The following is a 14,491-nucleotide window of genomic DNA, read 5'->3' on the forward strand; positions in this document are numbered from 1 at the left end:
TGTTGGCGAAAGTTTGCCAACTCTTCGCAAAGGACACCATGGGATCTTCAAAGTCCATCAGTGTATGGTGACAGACGGGACACAGTTTAACATCCATCTGAGGGGCAGCACATACATTGATCCCTCGTCCTGCTTGCAAAAGGCCAGGATGACAGGTTAGTGCTGGGCCCTGATTGGAACCCAGGCAGGACAGCTCAAAGGCAAGCAAAATTTGCATTTGGTCGGATGACAATTTCGTTTCACAAACAAGCAGTGAAGTTTACCTGTTGTTCTTCCATATGTGTTGAACTGAAATTTCCGCTTTCAGAAAAAACATCCTTGCTTAGTGTTTCTTCATAGTCACTGCCTTGCACACTGCTACCGTCGTACAGGACCTCCGTTGACTCGTGCTGAGAATTTTTTAATGTATGCTCATTCATTGCTTTGATCTCCAACATTTCGGGAATGGTGAGCATGTGGTTTTCATTTTCCTCATCCTTTAGAGACTGCACAAACACAAAATATAACATCACAGGACATCAACCCATCCCTCCCCTACCCCCAAACAAAATCAGTGCACTGGGAATACATATGGGATTTTTATAACCGTTTTGACCTTTGGATTACAGGGACTCCTCGATATAAGTAGTCCCGTTTTCCGTTTTCCGTTTTTTTGCTATATCATTGTTGATGAATTAACACTCTTTTCCAAAATAAGTAGGTATGTTTCGGCATAAAATTGAAAAGTGTAAAAAATAAAAACTGTAAACAACAGAAGCTCTGTCTCTCTCTCTGCCATGTACAGTATTGTTACATCTCCATATTTGTTGAGTGTACATGATCAGCTTCATTTTTATTCACTTTCAGTAGTGTATTTATTTACCACTTAATATGAGTGACAAACGAGAATCAAGCGAGGCGAGTGCCTCTGTGAGCAAGAGGAGATGCAGTGTAGTCACCTTGCAGACTAAATGAGATGTGTTGAGGCGGTTCGATACTGGTGATCGTGTGGTGAATACAGCTGTCCTCATTGGGATACCGGTGATGACTGTAAGGACAATCAAGGCAAACAAGGACAAGGACAACACCCTGGATATGCTGCTTCTTCTATCCCAACAATGGATGGAGATTCTCAATGCCGGACATGAAATCAGAGCCATCTCCCTTGACATATCACGTGCCTTCGATACAGTCTGACACCCTGCCCTGCTCACCAAACTCTCTTCATATGGTATCCAAGGCCATCTCCACTCATGGCTCGCAGACTTCCTCTCCTGTCACAGTCAATGGGTGGCCTTAAATGGAGTTCTCTCATCCCCTCTTCCTGTCCAGGCTGGAGTTCCTCAAGGCAGCATTCTCGTTCTGGGCCCTGTTCTTTTTCTGGTTTTCATAAATGATCTCACCGAGTCTCTGGAAAATTCTCTTTATCTCTTTGCTGATGACTCCACCCTCTGCTGTACTGTCTGTCATCCGTCAGACCGGCAAGCAGCAGCTTCTTCGCTCTCTGTAGATAAACACGTGGAACATGTCTTTCATTCCTGACAAAGCTCATGCTGTCATGATGTCTCGCCGAAAGGACCCCTGGTATCACGACCTGCCATGATCTTTCCTGAGAAAGCCACATTTCCAAGCTGGCCTCCAAAGCCAATCGCCGGCTGCGCATCCTCTGTTGAAGTCCTTCCTTGGCACACCAGAGCTCCTGACCACATACAAATATTTCGTCCACAGCCTGATGGAGTACTGCTCTCCCATCTCGGCTGGTGCTCCCACCTCTCATCTTTCTCGGCTTCATACTATGGAAAACAAGGCATTTAAGATCATTGGTATCTCCCTGTATGAAGCTGAGTCTTTGGGTCTCTCACTCTCTCACCGCAGGCAGGTCGGTGGTCTTTCTGTCTTCTACCGTCTCCTCTCCAGCCTCACACCCCCTCCTCCCGCTATGTCTGTGATATGCTCCCCCCTCCCCCCCATATTTATGCAGGGCACTCAAGGTCCACCAGCAACCCCCTTCTGGTAAAACTACCAATGCTCACCTTCACTCTTTCATTCCTCTTTTTTTCCCCACCTTTGGAACAAACTCCCACATTCTCTTCAATCCCACTCTTCCCTCCAGGTCTTCAAATCATCTGTTCACCACCATCTCTTATCTTCCCCCATCCAAAACCATGATCTTCTCTACCCCCGTTAATCCACCCCAAACCCACCTCCTTCAAATTCCCTGCTTTGCTTTCTGAAAGTCCCTGTCGTGTAAGGACCTGAAAGTCCCTGTAGTGTCCATCTTGCTTTCCCTGTGTTCCCCGCCCCATCCCTCTCCCTTCCGCAGATCTCCTCATGTCTCTGTTCCCCATTGTTTTTTCCTTCCCTCTCCCGCCGCTCTTGTCTCCTGCTCCCCTTGTTGTACATTCTGTGGGTTACTGCTCATACGAACCTCGACAGTGCAGACAATATATATATATATATATATATATATATATATATATATATATATATATATATATATATATATATATATATATATATATATATTAAGGTGAGAGCCACTTGGCAGTGCAATACGCCACTGGATGCTTCTCGGAATGTACACATTCGTAGTTTGGTGATGGAGAATATGGAACGATTAATTAATTATCAGTCTGAATCAAAGACCAAACCAACTTTGTGTGCCAATTAGTTAGCTTGTGATCCAGGTTAAAGCCTGCAGTTTATTTAACGACCTGAAGGGCAAACAAGCTGAGTTAACTCAAAGTGAAGCCATTATTGCGAGCAGAGGCTGGTTTGAACAGTTTCGGATCATTGGCATCTGTGTCTTCTCTGATCAATGGTAATCAATGGAATCAAAATAAGCGGCGCAGTAACCTTCATAACATGAAGATGACAGGCGAGGCAGCGAACACAAACAAGCAGGCTGCAGAGACCTTCCCAGAGATATTAAGGAAAATTATTGAAGAGGGCAGGTAGACAGATTCGCAGGTATTTAATGCTGATAAAACCGGGATGTTTTGGAAACGAATACGTCCACTACCTTCACGTCATTCCATCTCCTGAAGCCATCTCTCCAACCATCACTAAGTGAGTGTTAAACTCATGTACATGGTTTTGATACCTTCACTTTACTTTATTAATTGTTAAAAAATATATTATATAAATTACCTAAGACGGAACCAAAATTTCCCAGGAACACAACCCCCTTTTATAACATGTATTCCTTTGGAAAATAGCATTTCCGATACATGGTTTCGATATAAGTAGCATTTCCCAGAAACACATACAGGACGTATAATAGAGGACTCCCTGTATTTTTTTCAAAAAATAGAAATATCCAAAAGTTATGAAATCTCATATCGGGGTTTGCCTTGAAGTTACAAATGTTAAGAAATTACATATTTTTTTTGTTTACAGAAAGCCCATTTGTATGTGTAAAGTTAACAACTAACACGATCAAATTAATTCAACAACAAGGAAGCGAACAATGTATTATGACGCAATATTACCGTTACGTCGACATTGGAGGATGTGATACTTCTTCTTTCATCGTCACTCTTTTCAACGTTATCTTCACACATGTTTTTCTCTGGATGGGCTTCAGTTTCTTCAGTTGATGATGATCTTGACTTCGTGATCTGTACTTCTGCCAATTCTTTGTCTGATGTCACAATGACTTCAACGGGCTGGCACGTGTCTAGCTTTTTGCAACTAGAAATCTCATCAAAAACTACCACCTTCGTTTTGTTTTCTTTATTTTGAAGTATATCTTTGGTCACTGCATAACCTGAAGGTTCGTTTGGTGTCGGTATGATGTCCTTCTGAGATGGGGCATCAGAATCATGAACCGTCGCACTTTCTTCTGGGAAATGCCATTCATCGTCTTTTAGCACTTTCCCTTGATTCGCATTCTCAGATATTGGCTCAACAAGATGACACTTTGATGGCATTTGCAGAGAAGTATCCCTTGATTGAGTTAAATTAATATCCATAAGATTCACATCCTCACTGGTCATAGATTTCTGATGGTCTCCAACTTCAAGCTCAGTGGGTGTAGCAATTGGCTGAGCATCGGGATGTACTTCATCAAAACTCTTGGTCTCTTTCATTGTCCTAAAAGAACCAATTATAAAAGGTGAATATTCATGGAGCATCATCAGTAAAAACACAAATTGCTTTCACTTCGAGCAGTACGAAGAAATAGAACAATATATCAATCAATGGAATCACAACAGTAACAGTAGGAAAACTAGAATGGTACTCTGTGGAGTGCATACAGTACCTCGGCCAGGCTGAGCATTTTACATTTTGTATCCCACTCATTGGCCAGATCTGCATCCAGACTTTAACTGAAATATAATCGGCTTGTTCTTGTCACCTATCCAACTCTTCCACCAAGTTTTGGCCGAATCCGTCCACAACCTTTTGAAATATCATGCTATACATCGTGTTTGGCCCAATATCTCAATGGTGAAGAAACACTTAAAAAAAACAATCATATCCCGATCCCGATCCGGATCCAGTGCTGTGATGCAAGGCTAAAATCCAAGAATAAAGCTAAAGTTTGACTCCAAGAGTCTAGTTGGTGGACTCAGACTCACACTCAAAAGGAAAGATGAACTCTGCTTCTGGATGCAATGAAGCAGTAGTTAGGGCAATAATTATTTGTAATTTTGTTCATGGTGCCAGAGATAGCTCGCCTACTCTTCGTGAAGCACACCGTGGGATCTTTAACGTCCACCAACTAATCACGGCAGAGGGGACGCCCAGTTTAACATCTCTCCGAGGGACGGCACACACACTGATGTATCATCCTGCCTGAGAAATGCCAGGATGACAGTTTGGAGCTAAGTCTAGACAGATTCAAACCCAGGCTAGACGGCTGAGAGGCGAGTGTGCGTACCACAAGGTGACCCTGTCAGCCTCATCGATATTTATAGGACCGAACATCTCGCAAGTTATCCACTGTCGTTTTTTAATCCACATTTTTTTTTTAATTATTATCCTTTTTCGATGAATGTGTTTGATCAAGACGTCAGCATACCCTTGTGTAGAATCAACTACTGTATGTTTTCTTGTGAAAGTGAAACGTGCGAGTCCCTTGTGCATAACCATAGCAAGTTCTACCCTTATAATCTCACCTGCTATCATCATCTGGTGATACCTTATCCTCTTCTTCCAGAAATGATGAAACTTTGCCTTGGATTTCCAAACTTTCAACTTTTACTGTCAAAAAGAGACAACATGTTTATTTCTGGGATCCCTGCCACATAAATATGTTTCCCTGGCGTTTCGAGGGATTCTGAGATAAGACAATACGTTTTTTTTCAAACAACTCTGGAAGGCCAATCTTGATTTAATTACAGAAATTCATTAAGTTGTATTATAATCGTATCAAAAGCAATGATTCAAACTGATAGAAATTGTTTTCGACAAAACAAACATGAAAATTAATACGTATCAGGTCTTTTCCTTTAATTTGCTTTCATACCTTCATCAACCTTATCTTCATGAAAAGGTCCCTCTTTTAGACAATCTGCTTCCACAATCGGAGGCACCTTCTCTTTCTTCTTGTTTTCCTCACTCTTCTCTTCATCATCATGCTTTGGTGTGTTCTGTGAAGTTGGAGGAAACATTGTCAAAGAGCACTTTGGATGAAATGTGAAAAAAGAAGCAATGAAACACTTCCTGGACATCAAAAGGAGTGAAACATTGAAGTTCAAGTTAATCTCCATTACTAAACTCTAAGTCTAATGATCCACAGTCCCTTTCAAATGACTCCCTAACTTTGACGACAAAACAATGACAAACTTTAATTTAATTTTACCTGACTTCACCAAGATCTCACAAATCATAAAGATGTTAACTTGGTGACACACAATAGAGGTAAAACTGCCAAAAGAGTAGAACATTAAGTTTTGGAAACACAACTTTTAATGCATTTCCAATTTTTAAAGTGTGATGTAGACAAAGTTCGAATCAAAGTTCTACTCCAAACCGAGTCAAAGTCCAAGTTTTAATCTCAAGGTCTCGAGTCAAAGCCACAATTCAAGTCATGGAATCCTGAGTTTGAGTGCCTCAAATATTTAATCAAGTGCAGAACAGATAAGCCAAATAGACAAAACATTTGAAGTTTGATAGTTGTTTGAAATTTGCATTGAGAACACAAAGTCCCCTATCATAGTACAGATATAAAACAAGGTTTTAAAATTCATCAGCATCATGGTATTATGATTCATGGAATCAATTTGAATTGCATTTGAGTGTTCAAGCTAAAATAAATAAATTAATTAATTTAAAAAGCACATAAATGTGAAAGTGCCAAAAAATGAAGCAAATATAGAATGCTTCCTTTTCAAGGTACAATGAAATACTTTGGATGAAGCTCATAATGTGTATTGTTTATGACAAATGTGAAGCATGTGTGTAAAACTAGGTTGAAAAGTGATTTGATGATTCAAATCACAATATGATGTGTAATCTGAAGGAATTCATCATCACCGTCATCAAGTATCATAACGTCTGCACAGCATTGGTGCTTCCGAAGCAGTTCCGAGGCTACAATACTGGTCGGGTCGCCACTCCAACTCAGGAAGTCAGGGCAGGAATTTAGAATTTGTTCACGGTGCCGGCGATAACTCGCATACTCTTTGTGAAGGACACCGTGGGATCTTAAACAACCGCCAACTAATGGCAGCAGCCATTAGTGAATCACCTGCCTGTGAAACACCAGGATGACAGTTTACAGCTGGGGCAGGATTCAAACCCAGACTAGACAGCTATGAGGCGAGTGTGTTGAATATATTAAGCCCCATTAGAAAGGAGGTTGAAAAAAGGTGAGTTCAACTCAGATTCTAATTTTGTATCATTGCCGAGGATAAGAGAAAGATGGAGAGTTAACACAATCACAACCAGCAAGTAAACATTTCAGCCAGCAAAGCTCAGCAGTGACAAAGCCAAACAAAGCATGTCACAGACAAAGCCACAAACAATAAGTCAAATCTTATTCAGGAATGATATAGATGCGTGTGTGTGATATATATATATATATATATATATATATATATATATATATATATATATATATATATATATATATATATGGTATGCTTACACATTGAAAGCAATGACGAACCGTGCTACCCCATTGTCTCGGGTCACTCACCTGCAATTATTTTTTTCATTTATTTATATTTTCTTCCTTTTTTTTTCATTTATTTATATTTTCATTTCGGGCCACTTTCCAATGGTTCTGCGATTTTTTTTTTCCCAGTGTATCATCTTTGATGTCTATCGGCACGCAAAAATTCAGCATTCTACATCATCCGGAAGGTACCGAAATAAATAATATCAGTCACTCACTGACTGAGTGCTAAGAATGACATACACACATATATATATATATATATATATATATATATATATATATATATATATATATATATATATATATATATATCTTCTCTATATAGAAGAGAAGAAGATATATATATATATATATATATATATATATATATATATATATATATATATATATATATATATATATATATTTATATATATATATATATATATATATATATATATCTTCTTCTTTCGGCTGCTACCGTTAGGGGTCAACACAGTGGATCATCCGTTATGATCCACATAGTGATTTGGCACAGGTTTTACGCCGGATGCCCTTCCTGACGCAACCCTGGTCATCTCTTATGACACAGGGATATGGTACACCTATTCTAACCGGGGCATACACTGGGCCCAGTACACTGGTACTCACTTATACACGTGTGTATATATATATATATATATACATATATAAATATACATATATATATATATATATATATATAGATATATATATATATATATACATATATACAGGTATATGTATATATACATATATATATATATATATATATATATATATATATATCTATATATATATATATATATTAATGTGTATTATTTATTATATACACATACCCCCTGACCCATATCTCATCAATAATTTCAAATGTTTGTGTGTTTGTTGCTCTTTCACGGCCGAACCATTGCACCCTGGAGGCCCCCCCAAAATTGCGTGTCGGTACTTCCGAATCTGGGCAAGGCTTAAAGCTACTGCACGTTGGCCTTGAACACCATTTTGAGGCCATCAAAGGCCGCTATAAAGTGTACACAAAAACAGAAGAGGGCTGCCGCCAGTCCACAGGCAAAACGTAACCGCCATGGGGCCAATAACTCTACAGCTTTTCAATGCACAACATGTGCCAAAACCCCGAGGTAATTTTTTCCTGTGTAGCACTGGGTCCCCCCTCCAAGTGCATATATATATATATATATATATATATATATATATATATATATATATATATATATATATATATATATATATACATATACATATATTGGTTGGGAGGTATGTGTATGTGCTCTGGAGGGAGGAGGGGAAGGGACTTGCTCATGAACACCTGTGATATGCATATGGTTTAGATGTGAGTCTGAATGCCTTTTTTGTTTTTGCACACTGTACACGTGCACACAACCACACACAAACACACACACACACACACACACACACACACACACACACACACACACACACACACACACACGTGTTTTTTGCCTGGCTCTCGACCAACTGAGAAACCTCATTCATTATCAAGGACATGAATACACCCTAACATCCAATAAAATGAAAAATCGTGCTTAGCATGACACTTGGCGAATTAGTTGACCTTTCCGTGTGGTGGTCCAAGCTGTAATGTCATGGAATGTGTGGTGTTTATTTGTTCGTACATTAATAAAATGACGCCACGTCACAAATAACAATTATCAGGCACGCGTTGTCATGGTAACGGCAGCAGATTGAAATTTTTCACAACTCATTTAAAGCCACCATGTGACATTCAACAACTTATCATCGGTGCTTGTTGCCTTCATTCTGATCGTAGAAAATATTTGAAAATACCGAGGAACATTGCTTTTCAACCAGCTTTACGATCCCGTTATCAGGTTTGAAATATGTTGTAAAACAAAAATATGTATATTTTATATGTGTGTTTTTCATGTTTTGGGTGACCCTGACCTTGACCTTGGGTCAATCTCGATCAAACTTAGTACACATGTTAATATTACATGCATAAATAGACAGTATAAGTTTCAATATAATAAGTGCAAAACTGTTTGAGAAATAGCCATGTGTACTTCACAAAATTCCCCATTGGTTTATAATGGGCGATAATATAAAGTGATGCAGAATCCAGATCCTGATCTTGAACATCACCAAAAGTCACATATCATTTACACTGTGGATTTCTATCAGCTGTTAAAATTTCATCCAAATCGGTTAAGAATTGTGACCTGTAGAACGAATAAAAAAAATTTTAAATCACGCCAATAGCGAAAAACTTTGATGTCATACGCTTGCGAAAACTGTGCATAATTTGTACTAACATGATTTGTACTAACACGCATTTTAAAACATTTAGATATTCCATTGAAGTTTGTTTTGGTGACAACAGGAAGTCGCTACGACTTCCGGTTACTGAGTTATGTTCAAAAGCTTGTTTTCACCTTTTTTTGACGTAACGTCGTGACGTTAAGTGCGATTCTGACGTGATTTGATCCCAGACTATTTCAGCAAGATTAGCTATCACATGTTAAAATTTGAGAACGATTGCTTCAGTAGTTTCGGCTGCACACGAGCGTAAATATTTTTTAAAAATGACGTCAACAGGCAAAACTTTGACGTCATATGCTTGCGAAAACTATCCGTAATTTGTACTAAGATGCATTTAATAATCATTAAGATATTTGAATGAAGTTTAATTTAGCGTCAACTGGAAGTCGCTACAACTTCCGGTCACTGAGTTATGTCCAAAGATGTGTTTTCACGTTGTGTGACGTCACGTCGCGACGTTTAGTCCGATTAAGACGGGGTTTGGATGCGGACCGTCTCAGGTGGATTGCCTATCAGGTGTTAAAAATTTAAGAATGACTGGTCCAGCCGTTTGTGCTGTAGATGACCGGACAAACAAACAAACCAACAAACGGAACAGACCAACTTACTTGACAAAATCGAAGATTTCGCCAAGTAATAATATCCAAAGAGACAGGGAAGGTGACACATGTACTGTGCATGGATGATCTAAAACTCTTTGCACCAAATGACAAAAAATTGGCAGAACAACTGAAACTAGTGAAATGGTCCTCTGACTACATCAAAATAATCATAATCATAATCATTTCTGATTATTGAGAACTTCAAACACCGGACAACGCTGTTCAAAGACTGATGTTTGTCAAGTTTACAATAATAAAACAAACTCAGAAATTTCTACATATAGATAAAGAATAATAATCATATAAAATTGCATGAATATGTATATTATGCATTAAAATAATGCATATAATGAAAATGCAAATCAGCCAGAAAGCAGAAATAGAGACATTTTAAATTACAACAAAAGGTGTGCAAGCTCGGAGTCCCCACAGCTCAAAGCTCACTTAGCCAGGGTTCACAGAGCATTGGCATCAGCAATGAGATCACCTGCATCATGTCCGCAAATGGCGAGCAGGACCTGAGAACGCCCAGGGTGCACAGAGTGAGCACTGCTGCGGCTTGTGCACACAGGCCCCACAAACGGGCCGTAGGAACGGTCCTGCAGATGCAGAGTAACAGGAACAACCAGCCCAGGACCTGGGACCATGTGTCCTCACACATCAACGTGAGACCGATTGCGTTTTGCTCCAACATCCAGAGTACTTTGTTTGCCCCGACAGTGAGCTCACTCTGAGTGCTTCTGCGTGAACTACACCTGCTCGGTCGCTCTTCCCCTTGGACCAACGTCGTCATACCGGCATCCTCCCTCCTCGACCACACCCGACTCCATCGCTCCCACGGGTCAGACCGGCCCCAACACAGCGATGCCGCGGTCAGGGCCACATTCAACAGATCGGTCACAGCTTCGGCGATAAACCCGGAGAGACTCGGGCCATGTGGCTTGGAATGGCTCATCAAACAAGTTGCGTGCTCAGGCACAGCCGTTCTGCACTCCACATCCTCGACAAGAGGCTATGGCAAAGTGTCCCCCATGCAGCGACCATGAAACAAACCCAGAAATGGAGGTGGCACAGCAACGTCATCATAGTACGATTCAGCTGCCAATGTGCTACCAATTAATTTTGGCCTAGATACGTGTGCCAAGTGCATATTTTACAAGTTAGACCAACAAAAATAAACAACATAAAAATTGACCGAAAAACAACACTGGAGTGAGACAATGAAGCATCATGTAAGTCCCTTAGAGTAGAAGAGGGCCACCAAATATATCAAAAAACAAATGTGAAAAAGAATTACCAAAAATACCTGCATAGAACAAGGCTAATCTTGAAAACATATCTCACCCCGAGGAACAAAATCTAAGCCATAAACCCACTCGCAATACCAGTATTCCAAATCAGCTGCAGATTAATAAACCGGCTACAAACGGAAATCAACAAACAAGTTATCAAAACAAGGAAACTCCTCACCATCCACAAAAATCAATGCATCCCGAGAATGTACCGACCGAGACGAGAAGGAGGTAGCGGCTTGATGGAGCTCAACCAAGGGCACAGAATGAGAAAGTGCACGGAAACCCACCGAGCAAAAATTTTCCAAAAGGCAGGTGCGAATAGAAGATGTCACACATGAAACCGAAACAGCAATGAATACAGCCCCAACAATTAAAAAAAAAAAGACAAAAGAAAACTATAAAGTGAAATATCAACAGATATGTATCGACAGCAAAGTATGTCGAGTCATCCACTGGTACATCTGCAAAAACTTTGATATCCCAGCTCCAGAAAATGTGTGGAAACATGAACCAAAAGCAATCGTTAAAAACAATGAAGAGACGCTCAGGTACGACCTAATGATCCCATCGAGCGCGAACATAGAAAACAAAGCATTGCAACCAGATATCATACTTGGGTATAAAAAGGAAAAGAAGGCATTACCAATGGAGGTAATGATTTTGGCCTAAACAATGCAAAAATCAAGAAAATGATCAAATACCAAGATCTCAAAAATGAAGTAAAAGATATTGGAAGCTGAAGAGTGCCGAAATTGTACCAGTGATGATTGGAGCAACAGGAATGATAAAAAAGAATGTTAGAGATCGTAAAAACCATCCCTGGGGATATTACTACAACCGAACTGCAGTTGGAAGCTGTCCTGGGCTCGGTGACGATCCTGAAAAGAACACTCAGAACAAAACTTTGAGAACAAAAAAATCTTCACAGCTTGGCCCATGAATTATGATCCCTTTGTGAAATAGAGGTGGAAACTTTGAGATATGGTCGGTCTCCGTTCCATCTCTTGAAACCCACCCATGTGTGAAGATAGCAGCCAACAGTAACATGCATGCAAACACATATACTGTATAAACACACACACACACACACACACACACACACACACACACACACACACACACACACACACACTTGGCAAGCATGGTGATCATTAAGTCAATGCCCACAATGTGAGTTGAGAAACCCCTTCGTTCTTTCTGCATTGGATGCAGATTTTGCCACATACAGAGTAAATCGTGTTTCAGATCTTACATCTATTCCTTGGCAGAGGTCGGCTTTTCTGCAGCTCCCAATCCGTGCCCGATTGTGCTCCTGTCAGGAACCAATGATCCCAAAGGAAGGTGTTGCAGACCATTCCATCCCTCCATCCCTTCCAGGCAGAAGTAGTTCTGGACTTATAGCATATGGCACCATCTCCCTGCAGTAAATGTGTTCCATACCGTAAAAATGCATTCTTCATATACAGGAAACCCTCTTGCCAGGAAGACATTTTTCAATATGGAACACATTTTACTGCAGGGAAGATTTTGCTCCATGCCATACAACCAGATATAGTTCTGCACATAGAAGAGACATAATGGTTCATTTTGCCTGGGTACCACAGAGTCCTGCCTGACCAGTAGGGAGTGGCTGCCATGCACCCAACCTATTTTGGCATCCATTAAAGAGTTTGCAAAGACTTTGTTAAAATTACAGCCAATAAATAATTCGGCCGAGGCCGAGCGAAGCTAGGTCGAGGCCGTTTATTCCCGATACGTGAAACAGTCTACAACCCATGCCTGGAGAAAATGGATTTTTTTTTTGGAACGCCGGCCACATTTTCCATCCAATCATCATGTACCTGTGTTTAATAATTCTCCATGGGAAGGTGCACCTACAGTATATTGAAAGTTTTGTGTCAATTGCTCAAGCAGTTGCAGAGAAAATGAATTTAAAAGTGAATAAACATGAAAAAGTCAGAGTATCGGCTAACATTCCACAACATGGTCAAGGATGATTGTGGATACCTATTACCTTGTACTGTTGGACCCCGACATTCGCAGTTCCGCTATTCGCAGACCCTGTGTATTAGCGGTTCATAAAATGTGACCTGCTTCTACATTCGTGGTCTTGTGCTTCGAATATTCGTGGGGTTTTTTCACGTTTTTTGCAGTTTTGTGCTGTATATTCACGGTTTTTCACGTGATGTTTGATTTTCCCTTATGAAATCACGAACCGCCGGGAACCTATCCCCCTTTTCCCCCATTGAAACAATGCCCCGACATCCGCGGATTCAACATTCGTGACATTTTTCAGGAACGTATCCCCCGTGAATGTCAGGGCCTGACAGTATATTACAATTGTCATGGAACTTCCAGCTTTAGTTGCAGTCAATGAGAGACACAGAATTGTCCACTGCTGAAAGCATTCGTCAGTTGCTACACTGTTACCTGCAATATCAGTCAGTCCAATGAAGCTTGAGAAACCTTTTTTTGAAAGTGCCATTCCCCTCTTGGAAAGGTAATCGATCCACAGATACATTTCTGGCTCACTGGCATTTATCAGCATGGAGTGGATTCCCCCCAAAGTGTTGAGTTGACAAGCTATCTCCTGCTGTCCCATATGAAATAGTATTCCTTAACTGAAATGATGACTGTGAACCCTTGTGCCACACCAGCACTTGCCGCTCGGGTGCTGACATGTAGGGGGCGCCTGCCATGTACCAAACGTATTTTGGCAACCATTACGCAGTTTACCAGGACTTTGAATTGTAGCCAGAAAAAAAAGATATGGGTTTGTTACAAGATATTTCCTCACAATAACAGGGTCCACAATGATGAACCTTGCTATTCTCATTGTTTTATCTTTCATCTGCATCGCATTTCAACTGATCAAGCAGGCTGGCAGAACATAACGACGCAATCAAGTAGTGTTCTACCATACTCGTAAATTGTTCACAAAAAAAAAAATAAACAGCAGATTCAGGATTGAATTCCATTCCATTCCATTCTTTGTTATTGTCCATGTGAAACGTGGGAATTTTTCATCCACTGGCAATTCAATTCAAAAAGGATGCATCGCATCCTTTTCACATTAGCGTTAAACACATGAATTGAATTAGGCACAAATGGATAGTTTAAAACGACAGCACAAGGTAATTGGAGCACGAAGGCGATGACCTGAACGATTACAC

The 14,491-nt window shown here is 40.3% G+C and overlaps 1 protein-coding gene across 9 annotated transcripts in view; it reads right to left on the reverse strand.

Moving 5' to 3' along the window:
* Positions 1-14,491, reverse strand: part of LOC147029496 (uncharacterized) — a 313,146-nt gene that overhangs the window by 184,454 nt on the left and 114,201 nt on the right. For 8 of the 9 annotated variants that reach the window (XM_085871978.1, XM_085871977.1, XM_085871974.1 and 5 more), the window contains exons 3-6: positions 5,453-5,576; positions 5,103-5,187; positions 3,471-4,074; positions 264-485 (exon numbers count right to left, since the gene is read on the reverse strand). In XM_085871978.1, coding sequence (XP_085728104.1) covers positions 264-485; positions 3,471-4,074; positions 5,103-5,187; positions 5,453-5,576 — 1,035 coding nt within the window. The remainder of the gene's footprint in view (positions 1-263; positions 486-3,470; positions 4,075-5,102; positions 5,188-5,452; positions 5,577-14,491) is intronic. The other variant, XM_085871980.1, reaches the window with a different exon arrangement.

Source organism: Eptatretus burgeri, chromosome 3, assembly GCF_056783735.1.
Source record: "Eptatretus burgeri isolate ZD-2024b chromosome 3, Ebu_testis_v1, whole genome shotgun sequence".
Lineage (NCBI taxonomy): Eukaryota > Metazoa > Chordata > Myxini > Myxiniformes > Myxinidae > Eptatretus > Eptatretus burgeri.